Raw genomic sequence first — 24070 nt, forward strand, 5'->3', positions numbered from 1 at the left:
TAACATCAGAAAATCAAAGAAGCCATTGGATATTGTGAGCTATTCCATTAGGAGGTATGCGTGCTTTAGAGGTGCCCGCTAGTCGATGTTATGTATACAGCTTTTATGTCGTGATTTACTGTTTTATTACGCACAGCAGAGACGCGTTCACTGCTACTATACATTGTCGGTCAACACTCGGTGCTACATAAGCCATTCTACTGCAGCCTGGATTGTTGCACAGTAGAGATGAATACTGTGAGACCTCAGTCACGCCGGCGGATGCCAGGATGCGTGCGATAGTCACTAATCGACGCAATAGGTAACTAAAACTCACCAATTACTTTTTAATTGCCAAACTTTAAGAGGTATGCCGTAAGTGCGAAATTGCCCCCCGTCAGAGAACACAGCATGCCCATTTCCTAGAAATCCTGTTGCCAGAACCAGGTCTAAGAAATAAGCGTCACTGATATTGTGCGGCTGAACGAAACCCTAAACAACGTTTTTTAGAGCGCGAAAAAAAAAACGCAGGCCAGAAAATTTCTAGTAAGTCGTTATGCTTTTCGTATTGCCTGAATTTCGATTTCGCAATAGCGCAATTTAATGACGTTGATCACGTAAGCTAATTAGGAATTTTTGTCAATTGCTTTGTTCATATGCGATTATCACACAGATCTTGATATCGACCGCTTCGAATTAAACCTGCGTAACATGATCATCTGCTGGGCCGACTGTTTTCTGGCTTCGATCCTATCACGTGACGCTCCCTTCTAGTTTTCTTTACTCTGTGGCAAAGTGGGTGTAGCTGTTACACAATGAGGTTATGAACGTTCATTTATATGTTGCCACAGAATGTATCAGTCCATAGATAGTGGCGGGTACGCAAATTAGAAACGAAGCTGTAGACGGGCATGCTGACTGTGACACGACAAACGAAAAAAAAAAGGACAAAAAGTTGCGGAATGAAAGTGCGCGGGGAAAAAAGCACAAAACATTGCAAAGCAGTGCTACGTTGCACAATTCTTCTATGGCTGCACGGAGTTGTACGTCATGACGCATGCTATCCTCCACAGTTACTCTTTCCTGCTGTACGCCTGACGCAGTAATTTATAAATCCTGTAAAATTCACTTACTTCTGATGTATTCGTTTTCTGGGGACATCAGGGATCTGCGCTTCAAAAAAGCGTGTTCAGTGCAGAGCGCGAAGAAAGGCAGGCTAACGAAAACAACAACTCTCATCTTCTTCGTCTTCGCATTGGACTTCTTCGAGCACCCTGCTTCATTCTTATTCTTGTTCTGCGGTGAAATGGCGCAACCCACTCTGTGGGATCGGCCATGAATCGGGAGGTGAGAAAACTATTATCAATTTTTTTATGAAAATAAAGTGAAATGAAGTGTTTTGCAAATGTGAATTAAAATGTCTGCTGATACAGATATGAATGATCAACTGTCTAAGTAGGTTAAAATTATGCGATCATACGAAGTAAAAGAACGAGTCCTTTTGTCTCGCGCAGTTTTGCATATGGTATGCGCCTTCCTCTTTTTATTAGGAATGTCTGAGCATTCAGGACGACACGTGCAGATTGTGCCAGGAAGGACCAGCAACACTCAAACACATGCTGTGGGAGTGCAATGTAGTTATAGGAGGGATGGCAGTTACTCCGGAGACCCTGTCGTCGAAGTGGGCCGCCGCTCTGCGCAGCTTAGACCTCGGAATCCAGACGTGGGCGTCCAGCAAGCCCGTGAGGCGGCGTTGAGGCAGGGCCTTGACGTTCCCCCGTGGGAGACCTGAGCCCAGGTCGCGTTAAACCTTGCCGGACGTACAAGAAAGTTGTGTCCATCCATCCCTCTGAGCATTTCAAATTTAGAATAGGATATAAATAGTCTTATTTATTCGATTTGTTTTCGATTCGGGAATTCACTATTTGATCATCGAATATGGATTTTTCTTCCTAGTATCAGGAATAAAAGCCCTTAAGGGAGCCTCAGGGAAAAACGTCCGATGCAAATGGGGAGAGTTACGATTAAATGTCGTAAAAAGAGTCGCTGTTAATACGCAGAGGCATCGGTTGCTCAGCGAACGCGTGGGGCACAGACAACTCCGGCTGAATAATGTCCAGTCATCGTGTAAGAATGATTGGATCTTAGGCAGCCTGCGAATTTCTTGCCTCAATTTAGGCATCTCTAAATATTGTTTTCCAGTCTCACAGTACTAACACTTGTTTAAAATTACAGGCAGTACTGTTGTATTGCGCTACACGTGCATCTGCTGAAGTACGTTTTGTTCCTTTCTTCCAGTACTGCAAATGCGATGGATGGTACGTCAAACGTTTCCACGGCAAACCCTGGCCAACCCATTAGTGGTGGGTGAGTGCCGTATTTCAAAGGGCCACTTGTGTTCGAAAGGAATCAACATCAAATTGTGTGCCGGTCGTGGAGAAGTGCCTGGCGCTTTGTTGTTCCAAAGGTGCGGTGTCTCGGCAGAACGATCGTACTTTTCTTTGTTCTTGTGCGCACTGCGTTAAACATTTATTTATTATTGTTATTATTTTTTTTAGTAAGCTGCCTTGTGGAAGGTTCGAACTGTTATGTGCTAGCCGCGGTCGCTTTTACTAGTTGAAAGTGCTTCCCTTGGTCGTTATGTTTGTTCATCTTGTTTCTTGTCTTCTACTGGTTTGATTGTCGTGTTCTTTACTGTACTATTCTCGAGTTCATCCATGATGCTTTGTCTCACCGTATCCGTTCCGGTACGCATGGCACGTGGGCAGATGCTTAACTTTTAATTGAGGCAAGAGTTAATCAGAATGTCCCGATGCGGTCCGAATTAAGTATTTCTGTTAACGACACCTATTATAAATAGGCGCACTTACACGTATCAACGTTTAGCAACAGCCCTTCGGGGAGACGATAGGAAAAAAAAGAGGAATAAACACTTTAAATGAACTCTAAAGAAATGTACAGGTAAAGTTACATTAGTAATTAACTCTTCAACGATAATATAAATGTCACTCTCGCCACTGCCCACCAAAGGATGGCCCGAAAGGACAAAAATGGTATTTAAAAAGTTACAGGTCTGGCGCGGCACGCGTAGTACAGTCACAGCGTATACGCTGGAGGGGCGGCTTCATTTTCGGCACAACGCACTACGGGGCCCTTGCATGTATAAGCGTTTATAGCTACCGCCACTCAAGGAGACGATACAAAAAAAAAAAAAATGACGAAGACAAACTTTAAAGTAACTCTAAGGAAATGTACTCTTCGCGTCATTTTCACGAGAACGATCTGAACAGTCCGCCCGGCGTTGACGGCGAACTGCGGCTTGTCCTGCTCTCTGCACAGCGGTCTGCTGAGCCCGAGGTTGCTTATTGGTTGCAGCCGCTCGGGTAGCTCTATGATTCGCTTCTTCAGCAGCGGTTAGTACCATAGAGCTTCATACAATAATTAGAAGGGGTAACTCTGGCGATAGTGTCTACGGGAGCTGCAATGGGAGCGGCTGTACCAGCGTGGGAATTATGGGAAGTACATGGATTTGCCCAAGCTTCGTCCTTCTGGCTTCAAACGGCTTCGTGACTTTGTAAGCTCGTCATTTTCAACAATGTACGGCGTAATAAATAATTCTTCAATAGACATTATTAAAATTGGCCGATGGCAGGATTCGAGCACGTACAGGACTTCTATAGCAGAGAAGGCTAATATTGAAACCATTGCGCCAAGGACTCATGAATCGACAAGCGATGTGAAACGCCGTTATGAATTTATCGCGGGCATGCCAGTGCCTTGAGACGCTTGGCACGTTTCGATTTGGCCACGTCGACAAGCTGAATCGTTGCAATTAGTAGCGATTATGCGTGATCGCAGCGTGTTCTGCACTTGGAAGAGTATAGATGGCTCTGAAATTTACGACAATCAAGGCGTATAAAGCGTAATAAACAAAGCCACAAGAACCTCTTAATGCACAAGCACGAAGATCACACAAGTCCATGTACTTCCCATTATTCCCTTGGTGGGTCAACGACTGCAGCGCCAGAGTTCTCTCTAGTATATTGTAGGAAACACTATGGTTCGTAACTTGCGATGAGGCGCCGTAACGTATTCCGAAGAGTCCACCAGTATTTGGACACAGGTCTTGCATCCAAATACTGGCGCATACCTACTACGGGGGACTGGCCAAGAAGCAGGCGGTTTCAAGCTTGTATATCCAGACTACGTGGCGCACATGTCATATCCTTTCACTCGTGAAACGGTACGTTGCTGTCGATGATAATAATGATTGTTTGTTGGCATCCCCTTCGAAACAGGCCGGTGACAAATGGTCAACTAGCCTGTTTGAGTTAACCAGGTCCAGCTACACGCAGCATGCAATTGATATATGCAACTGCTACGTTCTCGACACCTGGTGGAATATAACAGAACTGCAATGCATAGTATGTATGTATCGACGCTACGCGGCGCGCATGTCAGAGCGCGTGTCGAATCACCGTTACTAGATTACATTGTGTCGAATGACATGACACGGTGCTATAATGGTGATGATGGTTTAGTTGCATTCCCCTTGAATGTCGCCTAGCCTGATTGAATTAATCACATATGTCATACATGTTTTTCATTGCATAGATATTTATACATCTCCATAATCTTCTTTTTCTTCCTCAAGATTTTGTCTACCTTGTACGGCTACCTATGCTGGATGGATGGATGTATGGATGTTATGAGCAGCCCCTTTGGAACGGGGTGGTGGGCTGCGTCAACAAGCTCTTGCTATTATCATGCCTTATGTCCTACCTAGGTAAGAAAAGAAAAAGGAAACGCGCGATGAACTCCCATAACCCAATTTTCGGACCCGCCATGCAACTGCTACGTAGCGCGTCACATGGTGTAATAATATGCAACTCGAATATAAAAGTCGCACGTACAGAAGCTACGCAGGGCGCATCTCACATCGCAAGGCAAGTGGCCCGATACGATGCTAGCGATCATGGTGATTGAGTGGCATCCCCTTTGAAACGCGGCGGCGACATAGTCACCTAGCCAGCTTGATTTAATCAGGCACACAATATACATATCTTTTTCCAGAACTCCTGTATACATCTCCTAAAACTTTCTTTTTCTTCTCAATTCTTTTTCTTCCTCAAAACTTCTTTAACTGCCTTGTACCACAACTTGTGCATCTGCTACATGGCGTTCTACCTAGTGTAATAATATGCAACTGCAATGCAAAATGCACACGTATCGGCGCTACACGGCGTGCATGTCACGTGGCGTGTCTCCTCGCGCGCTGGGACGCGTTTATAGGGCATTTCACAGCGTAAGCTGTTTGGGCTCATTGCAATAGCGGTTTCGGTTGGCGATGGTGTCCGCCGCCGTCGCCTCTGCTGCCAGTGTCCGTAGCAGCTATCGCCGGGAATTAGAAAAAAAAAACCTAGTCCCCGCCGGGAACGAACTCAGGTCCGCTGCGTGAGAGCAAGCTACTCCACCACTGAGCCACGCCAGCGCTTTTTTTTTCTTTATTGCATGGAACAATGAGTAGTGTCAGACCAATATTGTTACATTACATTTGAACATACATGACAAACAAATGCACACATGGTACGCAGTCCAGTGAAAGTTCAATATTCTGGCAAACAAACACAAGCGTCCAGACGCGAAATCCATTCAGGTACGGGATTAAAGGTAGCAACCACACTATATACGCACTTGAGCAGTCTCTTCTCGGAAGATAGACCTTGTCGAACGAGGTGGCTCGGCATGTCTTGCTAGCATGCAGCGGAAGAAAGGCCCCATAAATGCGTCCCAGCGCACGAGGAGACACGCGCGATGTGACATGCGCGCCGCATAGCGTCGATACGTGCATATTTTGCACTGCAGTTGCATAGTATTGCACCAGGTAGAACGCCATGTAGCAGATGCACAGGTAGCGATACAAGGCAGTTCAAGAAGGTTTGAGGAAGAAAAAGAAGTTTAAGGAGAGGTATACGAGAAAGCTGGAAAAAATACATGTGTTATGTATCTGATGAAATCTAAGCTGGTTAGGTGACCATGTCACCACCGCGTTTCAAAAGGGATGCCATTAAATCGTCATCATCCCCATCATTAGCACCATATCTTGCCACTTGTCAAATCAACCTGGTTGGTGGCTATGCCACCGCCATGTTTCAAAGGAGATGCCGCTAAATCAAATCATCATCATCATTAGCATCGTATCGAGCCACTTGTCAAATCAACCTGGTTAGTGACTATGTCACCGCCGCGTTTCAGAGATGCCACTAAATCATCATCATCATTAGCATCGTATTGGGCCACTTGTCTTGCGATGCGAGAGGCACTCCATATAGCGTCTATACATACGCCTTTTTCATTGCAGTTGCATATTACTACACCAGGTGGCATAAGTCGCAGTACAAGGTAGATAGACAAGTGTTGAGGAAGAGAAATACTATGGAGATCTTTAAATATTGATCTAATGAACGCATGTATGGCATACCTGAATAATTCAAGCAGGCTAGGTGACTGTCGCCATCCCATTTCAAAGGGAATGCCATTAAATCATCATCATTAGCATGGTATCATGTCGTTTGACATGCAATGTGACGTGTGTCACGTAGCATCAATACATACAAACTGCATTGCAGTTCTGTTATATTTCACCAGGTGTCTAGACATGTAGCAGTTGCATACGGCAGTTGCATGCTGCATGTAGCTGGGCCTGGTTAACTCGAGCAGGCTAGGCGACTATTTGTCACTACCCCATTTCGAAAGGGATGCCAATAAACCATCGTTATCATCATCAGCAACAGCAACATACCTTGACACGGGTCAAGGAATGCGGCATGTGCACCACATAGTCTGAATATACTTGAAACTGCCTCCTTCTTGGCCAATCCTCCGTAGTGGGTTTTTACCGGTATTTGGACACAAGACCTGTGTTTACTCTTCGGTACACATTATGGTGCCCATTTGCAAGGTACGAACTGCTGCTGAAGAAGTGAATCACAGAGCTACACATGCGGCTGCAACCAAGTAACATTGGGCTCACCAGACTGATGTGCAGAGAGCAGGACAAGTCGCAGCATAAGCCGCAGCTCGCAGTCGATGCCGGGTGGACAGTTCAGATCGTTCTTCTGAAAACAATGCAAAGAGACGTCGCTGCGAGAACCGTTTAGTGTGTGGTACTGAAAATGGAGCTCCTATGGAGCTGCTCCTCCAGCTTAAGACTGTGATTGTGTTACACAGGCCTCTGACTTTTTTTTCGTCATTTGGTCTGTGCTCCCTAGATGTCTATCCACAATGTCAAATAAAGATTTGAGTGATTAGTCACTGATTGTTTGGGCATTACACGGTCATGTGGCAGGCACCTGCTTCCTTTACTGGAAAGGACACTTTGGACGTGTTGCTTCCAGTGGACAGTGCGGCCATTTCCAAGTACAGGTGACAGTCGGTCACTTAAATAAGAAAAATTTTTTGAATATTGGCCCTGGTCCACATGCCCAACTTGCCGATGCTGCACAGAGCAATTAGAGATGCCATAACAAAGGGCTCTCAATTAATTCTGACCATATGAGGCTCTCTGAAGGGTTAATAGAGAACAACATTAGGACAGTTTAGACTAATCAAGTATGCCTTCATGTGTTTCTTTTGAGTCAATTGGCTCATAAGGTTGTTTGCTAACCAAGACAACAAATGCAAAAGTTTTGATGTAGGAAGCACCAATAAAAAAGCACAAGCGGAGAGAGAGAGTGACACATGTAACACTAACTTTCATGTGCTTTATTGTTGAGGCAAATCGTATACCATTCATAGGGTGGCCAGTACATGCGATTGAAGGCCTTTAGACACGCAGGTCACCAAACGTAGCTGTCATTTCTGTTTCAATAATCTCACAATTTTACCTGGTTTTGTCTAAATTTAGCTGACAGCACCACACTCGGCAGCAGAGATGACTGCTGTAGAAATTCATTGAACATGCACTGGCAGCACTACCAAATGGTGCACTGTTTATGTCTGTAAAACAGGGTTAGAAATTTAGCACTATGCATGACCTTCTCTGAAATTTTTTTGTCTGTGTTTATCCTGCACTACTTGCACAAACCACCAGTATTGAACTTAAGCTTTTCGAATTTCTCAACCAAACTCCAGCACCAGTACACAAGTGCAATGTCACGAATTTCCAAGCATTTTTGCATGCTTTGGCCACATTTGAACACAAAGAGTTCTCAAAACTCGGTGTGTTGAATCTGGTTCTCTAAGCCTGCAATGTAGTCCTTGTTTATTAATAAGCATTTAACTGGTCTTGAGCGCACAGTGTCAAAACTTGAGATGGCTTGGGCTGCTAGTGCAGGCAAAGTTCAAAGCAGCATCGTCCCCTGTATCCCAATTTACCATGTATTCTAGCTCCCGAAGCTGCAACTCATGATAAAATTCAAAACTGTGCTTTTAATGGAAAAGAAGTTGAAGAATTTAATACACGGACACAAGACAGAACTGGATCACAAGCGCTGCCTGTGTTCCATCATGCCTTGATTTGTTGGGCTGTCTTTCTGCCATAAATTCATCCCAACTTGCTTAGTTTTCTAGCATTGTCAAGACTGACCTTGATATTCCATGAGTGCAACATACCAGTAAACCTCCACTTAATATTCACATTTAGTGCCTCTTTAATGTGCACCTTTATTAAAGTACATGAGCATGTTAACATTGCACACCCATTAGAATGTGGCCACCATCTCAAAAATTGAACTGCGGCTCTTTGCTCAGTAACAGAATTTGGTAACCAGTGAGGCAACACTGGGAGCAAAATGCTTATTGACACAGTTACCTCTTGAATGAATCGTATGGCTTAAAGACTGAAACAAAAACATACTTGAATCTAAGGTGTTGATGAAAACTTGCAAAAATGTCACTGTGACTATGATAAACTGAAGACCGAGGTCTGAGCCTTCACAGTAGACTAACAGTTTGCAGGCAAGCATGCATGAACGTCACAAGGATGCCTAATCAAGAAAAGTGACAATGTTCTTCATAAAACTACACATATTTTATTGACATTTCAGGTACTTGAACAAGTGCAGGCTCTTTTGCTAACTATATTAGCAGCACCAATTTTCACGTAGACCAAGCAAAGTCAATGTAGACCATGCTCGAGTTGGCAGTTTTGGCGAACTCACTATGAAATGAAACTTAAAACAAATAATGCATTTTATTCAACGCAGCAGCTACTAGAAAACTGCATGAATGCAATACTGAGAATGCTCCAAATTCTATGCAGTTGGTGTCAAAAACTTACGGGAAGATTAATTAAAAATTTTTTAACAAATTTATGTTTCCCAAGTCTGGAATTCCCATTTTCTACTGATTTTCCGGCTGCGAGCGAATACTTAACTGTAATTCAGTTTTCTCATGGTAACCTGTGTCCCACAATATTTTGACATCAATGGCGCACAGAAAACTACACTACATATATAACTTTTCCACTATGGGAACGCTGCCCCATATTCTATGAACAAGTAGGAATACAAGGCACATGAAAGTTTTTGCATACTACACATGCGAGGAAAACGCTAAAGCAAACACCGCCAATGTAGGTCTTCTAAGCAAAACTTAACATGCAGGCATTTCACTGAGTGAAGCATAACGCTTTGTTGCATAGTGGAATAACTGGCGTTCGATGTCACCCAGCAGTCCGCTTGCACCAATGCGGAACAGGTCCGGAAAGAGCCAATCGTCTCCCAGCTCTTCCTTCATGAGAAACTGCCACAGAAGTGCATCTTTTGCTGTTCTGATTCCACCTGCCGGCTTAAAGCCAACCTATAAAAGGCAAATAAGTTGCACAAACATGTCGTCAATGCATTAAAGGAGATGAGAATATGAAAGACAGAAACTCTAAACTGTAATCAGCAGCAATCAAAGACAGACGGCACACATTACAGTGCCAACAAACAATTTTGCATCTCGATTTTGTTTCCATCATTTAGTATCTCTCTATGCCATAACGAATGTGTGCTGCCTCAATCACTCAAACATACAAAAACATCATTAATTATATCCTTTTTTAATGCAACCGGTTCAAAATATGCTCAAGTGCAGCATGGCTTTGTGGCTTAGGGTGTGCTGACAAGGGCCTCTCTGCACATCATAAAAATCAGAGGCAGGGGCCAACTCGCATCAATATCCCCTAATGTATATCAGTCAATGTGATGCAGTGACTGCAAGTCACAGACAGGCTGTGTTAGCAAAACCTAGTTGCAAGCTGCATCAGCAAATGTTTGCTCTTTTACTCCGTACTTTTCAGCATTCAATTTGGGATAAACATAGTCTTCTGGTAAGCCTGCTTCTCTTTCGCGTACTTGTTATCCCATCATTTAGTTTTCTGCAAGACCACAACAGTGGCCCCTGCTGCCACAGCACGGAGCTGACCAACCCACACGACGTTGATATCACATAACCCCCACCCTCCAACTCTTTCCATATGTCACAAAATCCTGTCCAACACACCTGATGCCAAGCTCCATTTGTCATGCACTTTGGATTGGTTGTACTAAAAGATGGCACAATTCATTAATTTTAATGCAAAGCATTATATGAGGAGCGCTGAGCAAGGTCACACAAGGTCATCATAAATTCTTCGGTTCTCATTAAAAAATGAATCTTTCACTTACAAATGCAGCAAAATAATGCTACGATTTTGATATAAACCTAATAATGTGTACAATAATAAAAAAATCATGAGAATACATGGAGTAGTTAAGTACTGAAATTTTATCCAAAACCTAATTTCTTGATTTTGTGAGGAGTGTGATGTGATAAGCCAACTTAAGAGTTTAAAGCTAGCCAGTCTGTATTGCCTATGTAGTGAGGGTTCATTTAAGGCAAGTCACATGACCATACAATAATTTGGGGGTCCTGAGTCCTCTGGGAACGAAAGCCACATCACCCAAAACCAAGTTCGAAGCTCCACCCACTTCATGCACTAGGAGTTCAGCTACTACATAGGTAATCGGTGTGGAGGCACACGGTTATTGGTGCAATGATTGTATGCAGGGTCCTGCTCGCCACTTTCCACAGCTGCTTGTAATCTTACAAAGATTGCAAACATGCCTCAACCAAAGAAAGTGAGAGTTGCTTCTATGTTATGTGCCAGAACAGCCAGGGATAGGCAGCGCTACCCTAGTCTAACAGAAGAGAAGCAAGAATGTTTAACTCGCTAATAAGGAACCACTATAGATGCTTCGCACTACGATAATTCCACCTAAGAGAGTTTCAGCCACAATTTTTTTGTATTTGAAGAACCGTGGCTTCATACTGTGATTACAGAGTCAGCAACTATACTTACTAAAGCAAATGAAGCAATAAAAAAATTTGGGTAAGCATTACTTTATGACAACCTAGAGCAACAGATTACATACCTTAAAATCTCTTGCTGTCTCCCGTGCCCAAAAGATGACCTACCCTCGGAGAAAATCATGACTGAAGGCTGCACATTTCTTTCTCAACTAAAGTCACCTAAAGTCACCAGCAAGCAGGGATTAGCGCATTTCATGGTCTACAATTTGCAGTACAAAACATTCCTTGGTATTTCACCTAGCGTTTACAACAGAGTTCCATGTGCTCAAAATTCTAAAACTAAATTTAGGTCAATTAGTAAGCAAATCACCTTTTATCTTCCACTGCTTTTGTGTACAGGAAAAGAAAAAAAATGGGCCGTAGACTTTCTTGGCGTTACAGACCTTGATTTTGGTGTCACTGTAGTAATCCCATATTGCTCTAGCCATGGTGATTCCAACAGGCAGAATGGCATTGACTCCTTCTTTTCCTGTTGAAGTCTTTATAAAATCGGCTCCTGAACAGACAGTAAAGAAATTTATATGGTTTACTGTATCTGAGCCACAGGTAAACACTGGAAATGTAGTCCCACGCACTGAACTTCTGCTCGTTGCATCACCATTCACCCAAGCCTCCAAGAACAAAGTGTTTCTGTGTTCTTAAATACCGTCACTGATCACTGTCTCATCAAATCAAGGCGATCCATGGAACCTAGCTCAGAACTCAGCGAATCAAGACCAGAAATGAGTGAACTGCTTAAACTGACATGTTTCATTCTCCCTGCACTCGGGCACACTTGTAATCAACCTGACAGCTACACGCGACTCATTATTCCAAGCATTCACACTAGATGCACTGCCACTGTGAAACTTAACCTGAACACACATGGCTCACATAGCAGCCAGAACTATGGAGCATTGGCTGCTGGGCTCAAGAGAGTAGCCCAGGCCAGCATGCGACGCCTGCTGACAGCAGATTGCAGCTACTGCGGCTCAAACGTGGCACCTGGCAAAATGAGTGATTTTATTTACTACCAAAAAGTGGCACTCGCCAGGCTCGGATTTACTAGCACAACGCCATAGCCACTACGCCACCATGGCAGGGGGCGGTTATTTCTATCACCAGTCTGCACTCAACATTGTGTTCACACCTACATTCCTTGCACTGTACAGCCAAAAGGTTTTGACGTTTTATATGTAGAATGCGGGTTCAAAAGAGAGAATGGCAATTAAAGGCTAGTGTTTCTCACCAAGTTGCCTTGCACCCTCTTTTCTCCCACAAGTCAACTTGATTAGCACTTGACCAGCTGATTATCGCCATGGCCACATGTAAGAACTTACTCTACCTATGGAACATCACAAGCGCTTGCGACTCCTGCCTCAAATTATTGCCATGCTCATGCAACTAGTCTTTGGTGTGATGTCCGCTCTGGCCACTTAAGTACCTTTCACACAAAAGCGCAATTCCCTAGACACTTCACGCAAATACAACACAATGCTTTCAATTAAAGCTGGCCAAATGCTTTCAAAAGTTTACCCCAGTAGCTGGGACGTTCAGGCCGAGGCCTTGCAAGGGGCAGCGGTCAGCACCTCTGTGCCAGAAAATATAGCACCAAAGTAAGCGTAAAAGGACAACAGCAACAGACTTCAGCAAGTTCTCTAGACATGAACTCACTTACTGTGACAGCAACACTCTCATAGCGTTACACTATTTTCGTTTTAACGAATACTGTTATATGATGCACATGTCGTATTTGTCGACTACAGTAGAGCTTACTCTGGCCTCTGGAATAAACCTGTGCAGTCACAACTACTCTCAGTCAGTGGGGTGCACACAACCAACCACAAATTACCCTGTGTCAAAACGGTGCAATTGTGTAGTGGCCAAAGGGGAACAACCTTATGAGGTCAACTTCAACCTCCCAAAGGAAAATGAAATTCAGGAGAGCTTCCCAGTTGGTAGAAATCGGCAGTGTTGACCTCAACTTCATGCGTCAGTTTGAGGTTGAGTGAGATCAGATGCTTGGTGAGGTTGAGTTTTGAGGTAGATCTGTTCCACAGCTGCTTACATGCATGCCTGCTCCTCCTGAAGGAATGAGCCCGCACTAGTAATTCTGTTTTCTCCCATTATAGATTTTTGCACCTGTAAAAGTATGTCTACATGTAATCAATAGACCCAAAAAATTTGAATGCCACCCTCTTACGGTTGACGTTACCTGGGCAACTCCGCTGCTATGCCACGCAAATGCTCGCTATGTGAATGTTACTGGACACGGTTTGTTACCTTCCCTTGATAGACTTTTCAAGTTTGCACTTCAAGGTACACTATATTGTAGTACACTATTCACTGCAAAACTGAACGGCGGGAGTCACCGCCTGGGCAGATTGTCGGAAGTATAAATTACACCTCAAGTTCTGTGCTAGCCATCAGTGTGCACATGTGCTTGTACAGCTTGTTTCTCTTGCATAGACTTCCATCCGTAATTGTTGCACACCTATCTGACGATGAGCAGCAGCATTTGACATTGCACTGCCATCTCTGCACTGTAACAAAGTCAATGTTTGTGTCTTGTGCCCCCTGCATAGTCAGTCGCATGCTTTGTTATGCACAAGCATTTAATTTCTGTTCTTTCCTATCTCTTTAACAATATTTCTGAAGGTGTCGTTTTATGCCATTCCCAAGAAGTTAAGTAGTTGCTGCAACGAACTACAGCTGTGTTACACTACAGCAGTAATGCATTCTGGCAACTACATAACTTAGTACAGTACCCCTAGCAAATCTGCTGACAAACTATAAGTGCTACGCATACAATAGGTTAGCACATTATAGATGCCTAATGCCCCTACGTGCTATGTGCCTGTACAGCTTTCCCTCAGTGCTGTGCCCACGTTGGCACTGCTCTTGTTGAGTGCGAACACTTCTCATGTCCGAAAGTTGTGTCAGAAGCACCTCATAGCTAAATGCCATCCCACAAGTTATCTGCAGCACTGCCGAAGGTACGAGGCAATCACAGGCAATATCCTTGCTGACCAGAATACAGTTCCGGGCATAATAACTGTCCAATTAATGGCTGGATCATGGAGATGCGCTTTTGCTTGGTAGATGATATGCTACAGCTGCGAAATGTTAGGACCTTCCAGCATGCATGTCGTACACCGCGAATTCAGCAAGCCGCTCAGCAGACGACAAGGCGAAGATGAACGCATCTCGAGACGCATTCTATCTTCCTATTGGCTATTGAGTCCTGCAGCTTCCACATCACTGTGACTTGCAAAATGGAGTATAGTCTTCCTGGCTATTTTGGCTTCACACTGCTGCATATGACTGACACCTGCTTTTAAGTGTGGCCGATTAGAATGATAGTTTACCCTGACATCTTTGCAGTCAATGAAATCGCCTCCCATACCATCAGCAGCTTTTTTTTCTACGGGACACCATCTGCTGGGTCATGGCCAGTAGTAACCGTGGAAGCGTTGCATGCATACATTGCATACTGTGTACCCACTTCGTTATTGTATGCAGATGTATGCAATGTCAGAAGAGCAGGTTACGTACAAAAAAGTGATAGTGAGGCATGTCATTAGTGCCTCCGTTAACCATGATTGTTTCCGGAGGCCACACATTGGTGCTGCACCTTGCACCTGCAGTCGGTAAAATCAAGTGCTGCGTGGACTATTGCATGAATGGTTGGTTAGGCGTGCGATGGGTTAGACTGGAGAACGATGAAACTGCCACTGCCCACTGTAAGGCTAATCCGGTCAAAGAGTACAGGAGAGTGTACTAATGACTTACCAGCCATCATGCAGACCATGCTGGCAGCGTAAACATTTCGGAGCGATCCCAGCTCACCAGTGGCAAGAATTGTTTTGAGGTGGGCCTCACCACATGCTCTCTTCATGGCACGCACTTCATTGTAAACAGCTGCAAAGGGAAAGAAAAAGTTTGAAATTACAATATAGAAATTAACGTATGTAAAATCATGTTCAAACTTTTATGCAAACTCTTGTACCAGCATACTTGCGAACTTGTCAGCTTAAATATTAGCAAAATCGGGTACATACAACAGTTGGGAAGGCAGAATAGAGTGTACTTTTTTTAATGTTTACCATGAATGCACACCTTTTGTAGCATACATACAGCTTATTAACGAATATTACCTTCCGACACAGCACACAAGCAGCAACAAACTTGGAACAGCAATTCCTCATAAGCAATACATACCTTTTAAGCCACAATTTATTTTTCAGCAACTTCGCTGTTGCCGATTCTGTCTGCTTCAGAAATTTGCTTTAATGAACTCGTTTGAAGCAAGTGCACTTATGGCATATGACATCTTGCACTGCCACAAAAGGGCAGCACAAGTACGTTCACAATTTCCTTTATTTATGCATATTTCTTGCAATGTTGCCCCGCCCTATCTTTCAACATGTTTAAAGCTTCTTAAAGGCCATAAATAATTTTTCATAAAACTTGATGCAACATTAGTAAAATTGTAGAATGAGCTTAAATTCATAAACGTAACAAAAACTTGGGACAGCCGGCAGGTATGTTCAAAGAGCCATGCCTGTTTGCACAAAGAGTGGCGATACAGCTATCGCTAAAACATTTTAATGACTGTGCTTCATGTCCCTGAGCTACACAAAGGGCTATGGGGAATGCATTAGTAGAAGGCTAGAGATTAATTCTGACCACCGAGTAGATTAATGGGTGCTGAAATTTCAGAACAAACGCATTTGTGCACTGTGCACCCATCAGAACGAAGCTGCCACAGCTGGGACTCAAACCTGCAAGCTCACATACGGCAGAAGAATACCGTAGCCACTGATCCACTGAGGCATGCAGTGTGATGCAAATGTGAAATAAAAGCTCTTCATCGCCAACTTTTTCACATGGGTTAGCGCATTTGCATAAATATAACTGCAGTACAGTACTGGCTGAGGAATGGGTCAGCCTAAAATTTGTACACACATATCGAGGTTCCAGAATTAGTGCCGACCATGCATTGCGTATTATATTACTTATTTTTGAAGCCCTCCTGCAGAGGCTGTACACTTCCAGTGCAGTGAAGTTTCACAACCGCACTCTCTAGCGAGTGCATTTTATTGCCGGTGTCACTAAACATTTCCATGTGACAGTCTGTGAATGACACAAACAGTGCCAAAAAGTGCACTCATTTTAATTGTAGCACTAAATTTGTTCGTCTGACAGGGGTATTACTTTTGCCTAATCATTATGCTCCTTACCCTTGGGGTTAGAGAGTTATACAGGGCATTCAATGTTGAACTAGCGTATCAGTAATTTTAATAAAAAGGTTATGCTACTACTAGAATGCTGCTTCTGCAGGTTCTTTATGTGCTTTGGCAGATACAATTTTCCAGAACAAATAATGTAACCAAATACATAATTACCAACAATTGTGAATTAAATTTTTGGGTATCACTGTTATGGTATACGTTTATATTAGAAACTTCACGACAGCCATGTTCAAAGCCGACTCCATTGTGTTTGATGATTCCAGAACACTTCTGTTTCGAGATATTTGTAATCAAACCTGACAATGAGCACACTAAATTAACATCCGAAGGTGGCTTTTCCAGCACTAAGACAAACACCTCACATGACAGAACTGATAGTGACTTTTTTTTTTTGCCAGCTGAAAGCAGGAGTGCAGCTGTTATGAGAGCTTTGCATGGCTTAAAGGAATCAACTGTATCACATGGGGAGTTCGTATTTGTGTTGAGACTCACGCCTGTGATTGCGAAATTGGCATACTCATTGTCAGATTTCATTATGAATATCTCAACAAATAAGCAGTGTGTGAGTGTTAAACAAAACAGGGTTACATTTGTATATGATCCTTTTCAAATTTCTAATACAAAAAGTATAGTACTATTACAAAAAAAAAGGCAAATTAACAAACTTCTGCTAATTGTGCATTTGTTCAGTGTGCTTCTTTATACAAATTATTCCTGCAGAAGGAAATTAACCCCCTGTGCAAAGAAGCATTTGCGTAGCTAGCGTAGCCTTTTTTAAAATCAAAATGACTAATATGTGGTTTCACTTTCCAGGCCCCGTATATTATATACACGTATATACACTGCCAAGGAAAGTAACTGTTGCCCAGACAAGGACAAGGCCCCTTGTTGAAACATTATCTCTAAGCTGAGGCTTCCCTTGTGTGCCCACTGGTTTATCAACCGAAAATGTAATTGTATAAAGATTCATTGTGTTGTCTTGGGCAATAAGCAGAACCAAGCCAAGCTGCATTAATTTCGGCCATGTGAAGTCCTTTAGCATGCACCTAAATGTACACATGGTAAATTTACACGGCTGGAAATGTATCCAAATCCTCCTGCTCAGCAGTACTAGAAAGCCATAGGCATCGAATTGACACGGTAGGTCAACTCCCACCGTGATGTGCATTTCTGCATGTTGGCACAATGACAGAGGTAATACCATCACCTCCTGTGACAACTAAAAAAATACATTAGAGAGTCAATGACATTCAATTCAAAATGAGGCATTCAAGGGACTATCCAGTCCCGCCATGATCACTCAAAGGTCTAAAGTGTGCCACATTCTTCCATGTATTAAAGCATTGGATGGGCATTTTTGAGGCATCAAAAGGGTGTTTATGATTTAATAGTGTCATCCGGTCCTTTAACAATATGCTTGGCGCAAAATGCCTTGGCCAACACATTAAACCCAGACATCGCAATCTGCGCTGTGTGCTGTTTAACAGCCAGGGAAAGGCAACACGACAAAAGCAAATTTCAAAAGCCCGATGAACTCTACATTCTCATTTCCGCTTTCATGAAACGTGTGATGTCACATGCCAATTCATATCTGGGTTTCTTGACAATGCACAGGTTAATTTTGTCAACTGTGCTTTAAAGACAGCTTTCCTACTCAGTTTCATTTGTTACGCCTAACAGAGTAAGAAAATTCACTCTCAAATAACATTCTTTTGGGGGGGTTAAAGTAGCTAGACAGCTCTTTTCTTGATCCAGGCTGGACAGCCCAACTATGGTACATGACTAACAATGAACAATTTCCACTTACTTTCCCAGTCTCCTGTCAATGCAGCTGTCCGGTTGATGACAATGTCAATTTCACTGGCGCCAGACTCGACGGCGTACTCTATTTCCTGCAGTCTAGATGGCAGGGCATACTGGCCAGTGGGAAACCCTGTGGCCACGGCAGCTATTGGAATCTTCTTGGGTGGTCGAATGGTCTGGAATGCTTTCACACAATCGGCTACTCTCGCAGGGTAGACACAAACCGCTCCTGTCGTGACATCTGTGCAGATAAGGTATGCAAAGGTTAAGCTAGTCAGCTCCATATTCCTAATATTGCTGTCACAGGGCTCCTTAAGATCACAACATAGCCTGATCAGGATTGAATGTCTCGACCACAATTGGCTCCCTGTTGAAGCTTGTGCAAAAGGAGTCAATCACAATCCCAAAATTCGATCCCGATCAGACTAGATCACAATTGAAAGTGTCCTGCATGTGCGACTAGGTACAAGCCGGCTGGTGTGTCAATCGCAGCTTCCTCAGCAATTGTGGGTATAAGCCGAAATCTATTAATTAAATTAAGGCACAACTTTTCTCTTCCCTTAAAGCCCCCTAGCAGTTCCTGCTGGAAACCAATGTAGCAATAGTTTTCAATTGGTTTAGCATAATCACAGAAACTTTGCACTGAGCTACGTGGTTCGACATGTTACAACAAGCAGACTGACAGGTGTCACACATATCAACGACCACGTGCATTACCATAATGCACTGTTGTATGCAACCAAAGAAAGACATCCACAGGAAGATGAACACTTGAAGTTACTAACAGTGTTCAAAGAAGAGATGTCTTAGGCTGTAGCTAACGTTCTGACAAGTTAACTTCTCGGGATGTTGGCTACAGCCTAAAATATCTCGTTTGATCTCTGTTAATTAAAGGCATGTGTATGTCATGCAACTATGTACAATACAGTACACTTCAAAAAAGAAGACATGTTATAATATTAGTACATACTCTGATGTCGGTTACAGCCAAGATGCGACATTAAATCTTATGGACCATGTATTTATGAGGGCCCGACTTACGCATCATATCAAGGTTCTCCTCCCCCCCTCCCCGCCTAAAAAAATTAAGGAAAAACAAACTGTTAATCTAACGTCCCCCTTAATTATGATATAGGTGTTCACTTGAATGTGTTGACCATGCTGTAAGCGCCAAGCTCGGAGAGTGCTGTCTGGAACGAGCTTTCCTGCATGAAACTCCTACACATGTAAAAAAAAAAAGAAAAAGAAAGTACATTGTAGACGTAGTTATACCTTCCTTGGGTACATCGAGAACTTTTAGAATGTCTTCCCTCAGGGGGTGAGCAGCCTTCGAGCAAAGTCGGTACACGTTGCTGTAAGTATCGTCTCCCGAAAGAGTGGTCAAATCGATGCACGTGATCGCCCGCAACAGCCAACCCGCCTGAAATGCAACAGACTTGTTATTAAAAGCAGTCGGATCCAAAGAGCATGTTGGCGTTTACCTGAAACTCCTTCTTCACACATCGGCGTGTGCTGAGAAGCGAGGCCCGCTGCAATGCAGCCGGTAGATTGACCTCCACTCCGGCGAACAAATCAGGGTCTGAACAGACAGTGGCAGCGCTTTTTTAGCGGAAAGAGCTTGCTGCAAAACAAACTTATTGCTTACCGAATGTGCGGCCGTCATTCCGAGCTTTCATTTTGGCGCCAAACGAATTTCAAACTTCGCGTTACGTACGGTTTCTTTTTTATTGAGGAAGTGATCACAAGGAACGGTGTGAATGCTCCTTTTTTTCACGTCGGCTGTACCACAAAACGTCCAAACAGACGCCGGCAACGCGATAGGAAGTGAAACAGCTCGGAATGCCTAGCAGGCCCCGCACACTCTCAAGTTCAACAAATGGCCACAGAGGGCGAAAAATCAATCGAGGCGCGTTTCAGCACAAGCGCGCAAGTGGAGCTACTGTAATTTGGTCGAATAGTTTAATTTGTGCTTTCTCTGCTAGGGGCGCTAAACATGCTGAATTTTTTAATTTACACGAACCTTTGACATGAACAATCGAGGTGTCTAAGGATGCTTTTTTACCTCAGGCAAATAGGCAGTTGATTTTTTAAAAATTTGATTGTTGAAGCTGCTTTTTAGTCATAGCGTCAAGGTTTTTGTGCTCGATTAACCACCGACAGCCGACAGCCTATTGGTATCGATGTGTTTCCTGGCCGTTGGCGTTCGAATACTACGGCGGTAAAACATTTTCGAAAGCATGCTGGTTTCGTCTGCGAGTCATTACATAGACTTGCTGTAAGAAGGTCTACTCTTGGCAAAGAATAGTGCCTCATTTTGTTTAGGCGTTGACTATCATAATGAATGCGGCGGAGGTTGAGGGAGTACGCTTGAAGGTACGTTTTTATGCCGTTGATCTCCATAACACCGCAAGTACGCAAACCGATGTCGCAGAACACCCGATGCATCATTGTGTGTTCTCCGTCATCGCTTGTTTGCTGTATGCCTACTAATTCTTCATTTCTTCAAGTGTTGTATCCTCCTTTTGTCCTTGTTCTCTTGTGCTTCACTTACAGTATGTCGTTCCGTCAGCTGTAATGCGCATTTGCAAAACCAATACGTTTGATAAGACGCAGTGGTTATCATAATTTCACTACACGTGTATTAAGCTGGCACATGTGGTTCAGATACAGATACCTGTATGCGAACTTGCACGACGTTGATGCGGAGATTAGGATAATTATGACACCCGTAAGGAAGAGGCAGCTGACGGCCGTATAAGCTGTTGCGTTCTTTCCGCCAAACTACCCGGCCTGGTAGTGCTGTAAAGATGCTGTATAAAAGTGACACGCGGTGACAGGGAAATTAATATACTTAGCAGCCGACCGTACGTTTTGTAGCTTAGGTCTTCTTTCTTGTGCGTTTGTGCTACCCTTATTAATGAGCCATCTCTTGACTATGTTCTTGACTATGTAACTGCGTTTGTGTGGATGCGTAGACGTGTGCTTTTTGTTGTACTTGTAAAATTCAAATAAAATATTTTCAGGCTTACTCAATCTTTGGTGTCGTGTGCGTTTATTCCAGTCGAGGCCATCGTGCCACCTGGAAACCGCATTCTGTCAGCAGCCCTACACGAAATGCAACAGCTGGAGCGCGGCGGCACAACTCGCCATAACGGCGGCGTAATAAACGAAAAACCGCTCGGAATGCCCTTAAAAGTCAGTTCAGAGTGTGCCTTAACTCGATATGACTCAGCGCTACATGTATTCTGCTGCGCCTCGATCGTGCTCCCGCCAGTTTGGTTGCTGTGTGGCAAGCGTAGCGCCTACATAAATATGTAGGCGCTACGTTTGCTACACAGCAACTAAACTGGCGGGAGCACGATCGAGGCGCAGCAGCGCAGCAGCCAGAAACCCAGTAAAGCCACAGAACACCTGGTAAAGCGTGTGCAAACCTGGTGAAGCGTGTGCAAAACCCCGTTTCCGTTTCCTGTTGTACAGCGCCACCCGTGGTCACATACTTTAGTTCACGACGCCACCGCTACGCTTATTTCCGTAGCACTGTGGAAGGTACAGTTTCCCTTCTCTAAGTTTGTATAGGTGTTCTGTGTGCCTAGATGCAAGAAGACTTTATCAACTTTCTTTTGCGTGTTGAAAAGTGTGCATGGGGCGCCACCTCGCGCTTTCGACACGACCCAGTAATGAAAACTTGGAGAATCGCTTGCAGAGGGCACTACCGATGTCACACACGTGAAACCAGCTGGCAGCTGGTCAAACAATACGCATGGCTCGGCGGTCCATTCCCGCGGTACCGTCATCGAATATCTTCATAGAGTAACGATGGCCGTTCGCGCCGATACGCGGCCGACCTTTAGCTTTGTCGATTCCGGCAAGTGGCCCTACGAGCATCCCCAGCTGCGGCCATGGCTAGCAGCTTTAAAATGCGCCCGAGCATTGTTGGGTTCTGCTAGCGTCGGCCCCTTGCCCGGGCCTCCCGAGACGCCGTGCGCTTTGCGTGCTAGTCACCACGAAAAACGCACGAATCCCCCCCGTTTGCACAGCTGCCGACGGTTAAACATACCACCGCCCCGAACCGCTGAAGACGACGGGGCGCACCAAGGTGCAGTCGCTGGCTTCCTGCCTGTTCACCATGCCTCCACGCTACGTGACAGACAACGAAGGCTGGTCTACGGCGGCTCCTCGACGACCAAGATGTAAGCCAACGGAGACTTTCCTAATTTTGCGTCCCTCTTCCCGTCTGCAACTAGCCACACTAAGGCCCCATGTGCTCCACTTTGCCGTGAGTCGTGCAGCCCGCCTCACGGACACTGAAATCCTATCAGTTTCAACTATAATTCACGCATCAAAGAACCTTGCCAACCTCCGTGTCACGGACTTAAACACCCTCCCCAAGCTGTCTGTCATCGAATCAGTGAACATTTCCAACCAACTCTTCCATATTAAGATATACGAACTGCCTCCCCATGACTCCTGCAAAAGCGTCATACATCAAGTCGAACCCCACACTTCATCGACGGACCTCCTCGAACACCTCAACGCTCACACCTGCGACATCTTGTCTGCTCGCATGATGGGCAAGACCAGCACAGCCCTCATTACATTTCGCGGATCCCATGTCCCATACACAGTGTACTACAAGAACGGGGCGCAGCGATGCGCACCTCACGCCATCCCCCCCCCCCCCCCCCCAAGGTGCAGTTCTGCCGCACGTCTGGTCATTGGTCACAGACAAGACGTTTGTCCATGCCGTGATTTACCCCGCTGCAAAATTTGTGGCACTGACATCCTAGATCCTGAAATACCGCACGGGTGCAAGCCTGGCTGTCGAAATTGTGGCAAAGATCATGCTGCCGATGACCCTTGGTGCGAGGTACGTCAAAAGGCTGATCTTGCCATCTGCAAGGCCACCTACCTCAAACGGCTCAGCCTGCGTGAAAACCTATCTACCATCCGCTCCTCTGACAACATCAACTCCACATTCTCAACAGCCCCTTCAGGAGTCGACCGCACCGTCCAGAACGAAGAAACAAGTAGAACCCAGCAGCCCCAACAACTCCGCTCACAGCTTTCAAGAACTCGCCGGTAAGTCAGCCAACCCCCCTACCCTCTCCCAACTACCTCTCTTCATACCCTAGCCTAACGAAATGCACAAGATTATCACCAAGCCCTGATAAAAACTATTGTACCTTATCCCCCGAATGCATCCTGTACACTTACTGTCGACCCAGCCCCTGTAACCTCACTGCCAGCAACAGAAAATATGGACGAGTCCAATCCTCCTCCTTGCAAACAACCCCATCTTGATGACGGCTTTTCTTCCCCTTCCTCACATGTACCCCTGATCCCCCGCGCCATTAATTCCGATGCTATCGACGCGCATATCCAAGCTGGTATCACCGCAATGGAAACCTGCTTCGATAGCAAGCTCGTAACTATTACTTCATCTTTTGATGCCAAACTTGAAGCTACCATAACCTCACTCACTTCCAAATTCAAAACAGTGCTTGAGGCAAAACTGGCCCGCACACTTGATCAAGTAGCTGGCACCTTGAGTTCCAATGTGACATCTCTCGTAGCGGAAGTTACATCCATTTCCCTCCACTTAACTAGAATGGAAGAAGCACAGCTCACATGCGTCCGCAAACCATTTGGGAGCGCTCGCTCAGCTCCCTATACCCTACCTGCAACGCCATCAGTTGACCATCATGAGTGATACACTG

At 44.6% G+C, this 24070-nt stretch overlaps 1 protein-coding gene across 1 annotated transcript; it reads right to left on the minus strand.

The window, feature by feature from the left end:
* Positions 1-8988: 8988 nt before the first annotated feature.
* On the minus strand, positions 8989-22028 carry Dera (deoxyribose-phosphate aldolase). The gene is made up of 8 exons (XM_050192453.3): positions 21943-22028; positions 19999-20196; positions 19835-19932; positions 19626-19773; positions 18358-18594; positions 15088-15216; positions 11700-11812; positions 8989-9780 (listed from the first exon to the last, which is right to left on the minus strand). Exons 2-8 carry the CDS (start codon positions 20027-20029, stop codon positions 9574-9576), a joined length of 963 nt encoding a protein of 320 aa, XP_050048410.1. The 5' UTR covers positions 20030-20196; positions 21943-22028; the 3' UTR covers positions 8989-9573.
* Between the last annotated feature and the right edge of the window lie 2042 nt (positions 22029-24070).

Source organism: Dermacentor andersoni, chromosome 10 (genome assembly GCF_023375885.2).
Source record: "Dermacentor andersoni chromosome 10, qqDerAnde1_hic_scaffold, whole genome shotgun sequence".
NCBI classification, from domain to species: Eukaryota; Metazoa; Arthropoda; class Arachnida; order Ixodida; family Ixodidae; genus Dermacentor; species Dermacentor andersoni.

Bases quoted from the DNA above. Each gene is read 5' to 3' on its own strand.
- Dera (XM_050192453.3), bottom strand. From the start codon at position 20,029: ATGAAAGCTCGGAATGACGGCCGCACATTCG. The intron at 19,774-19,834 runs GTAAACGCCAAC...GTTGCATTTCAG, and splicing joins GTGTGAAGAAGGAGTTTCAG to GCGGGTTGGCTGTTGCGGGC. The intron at 9,781-11,699 runs GTCTGTAACGCC...TGCCTTTTATAG, and splicing joins ACAGTGACACCAAAATCAAG to GTTGGCTTTAAGCCGGCAGG.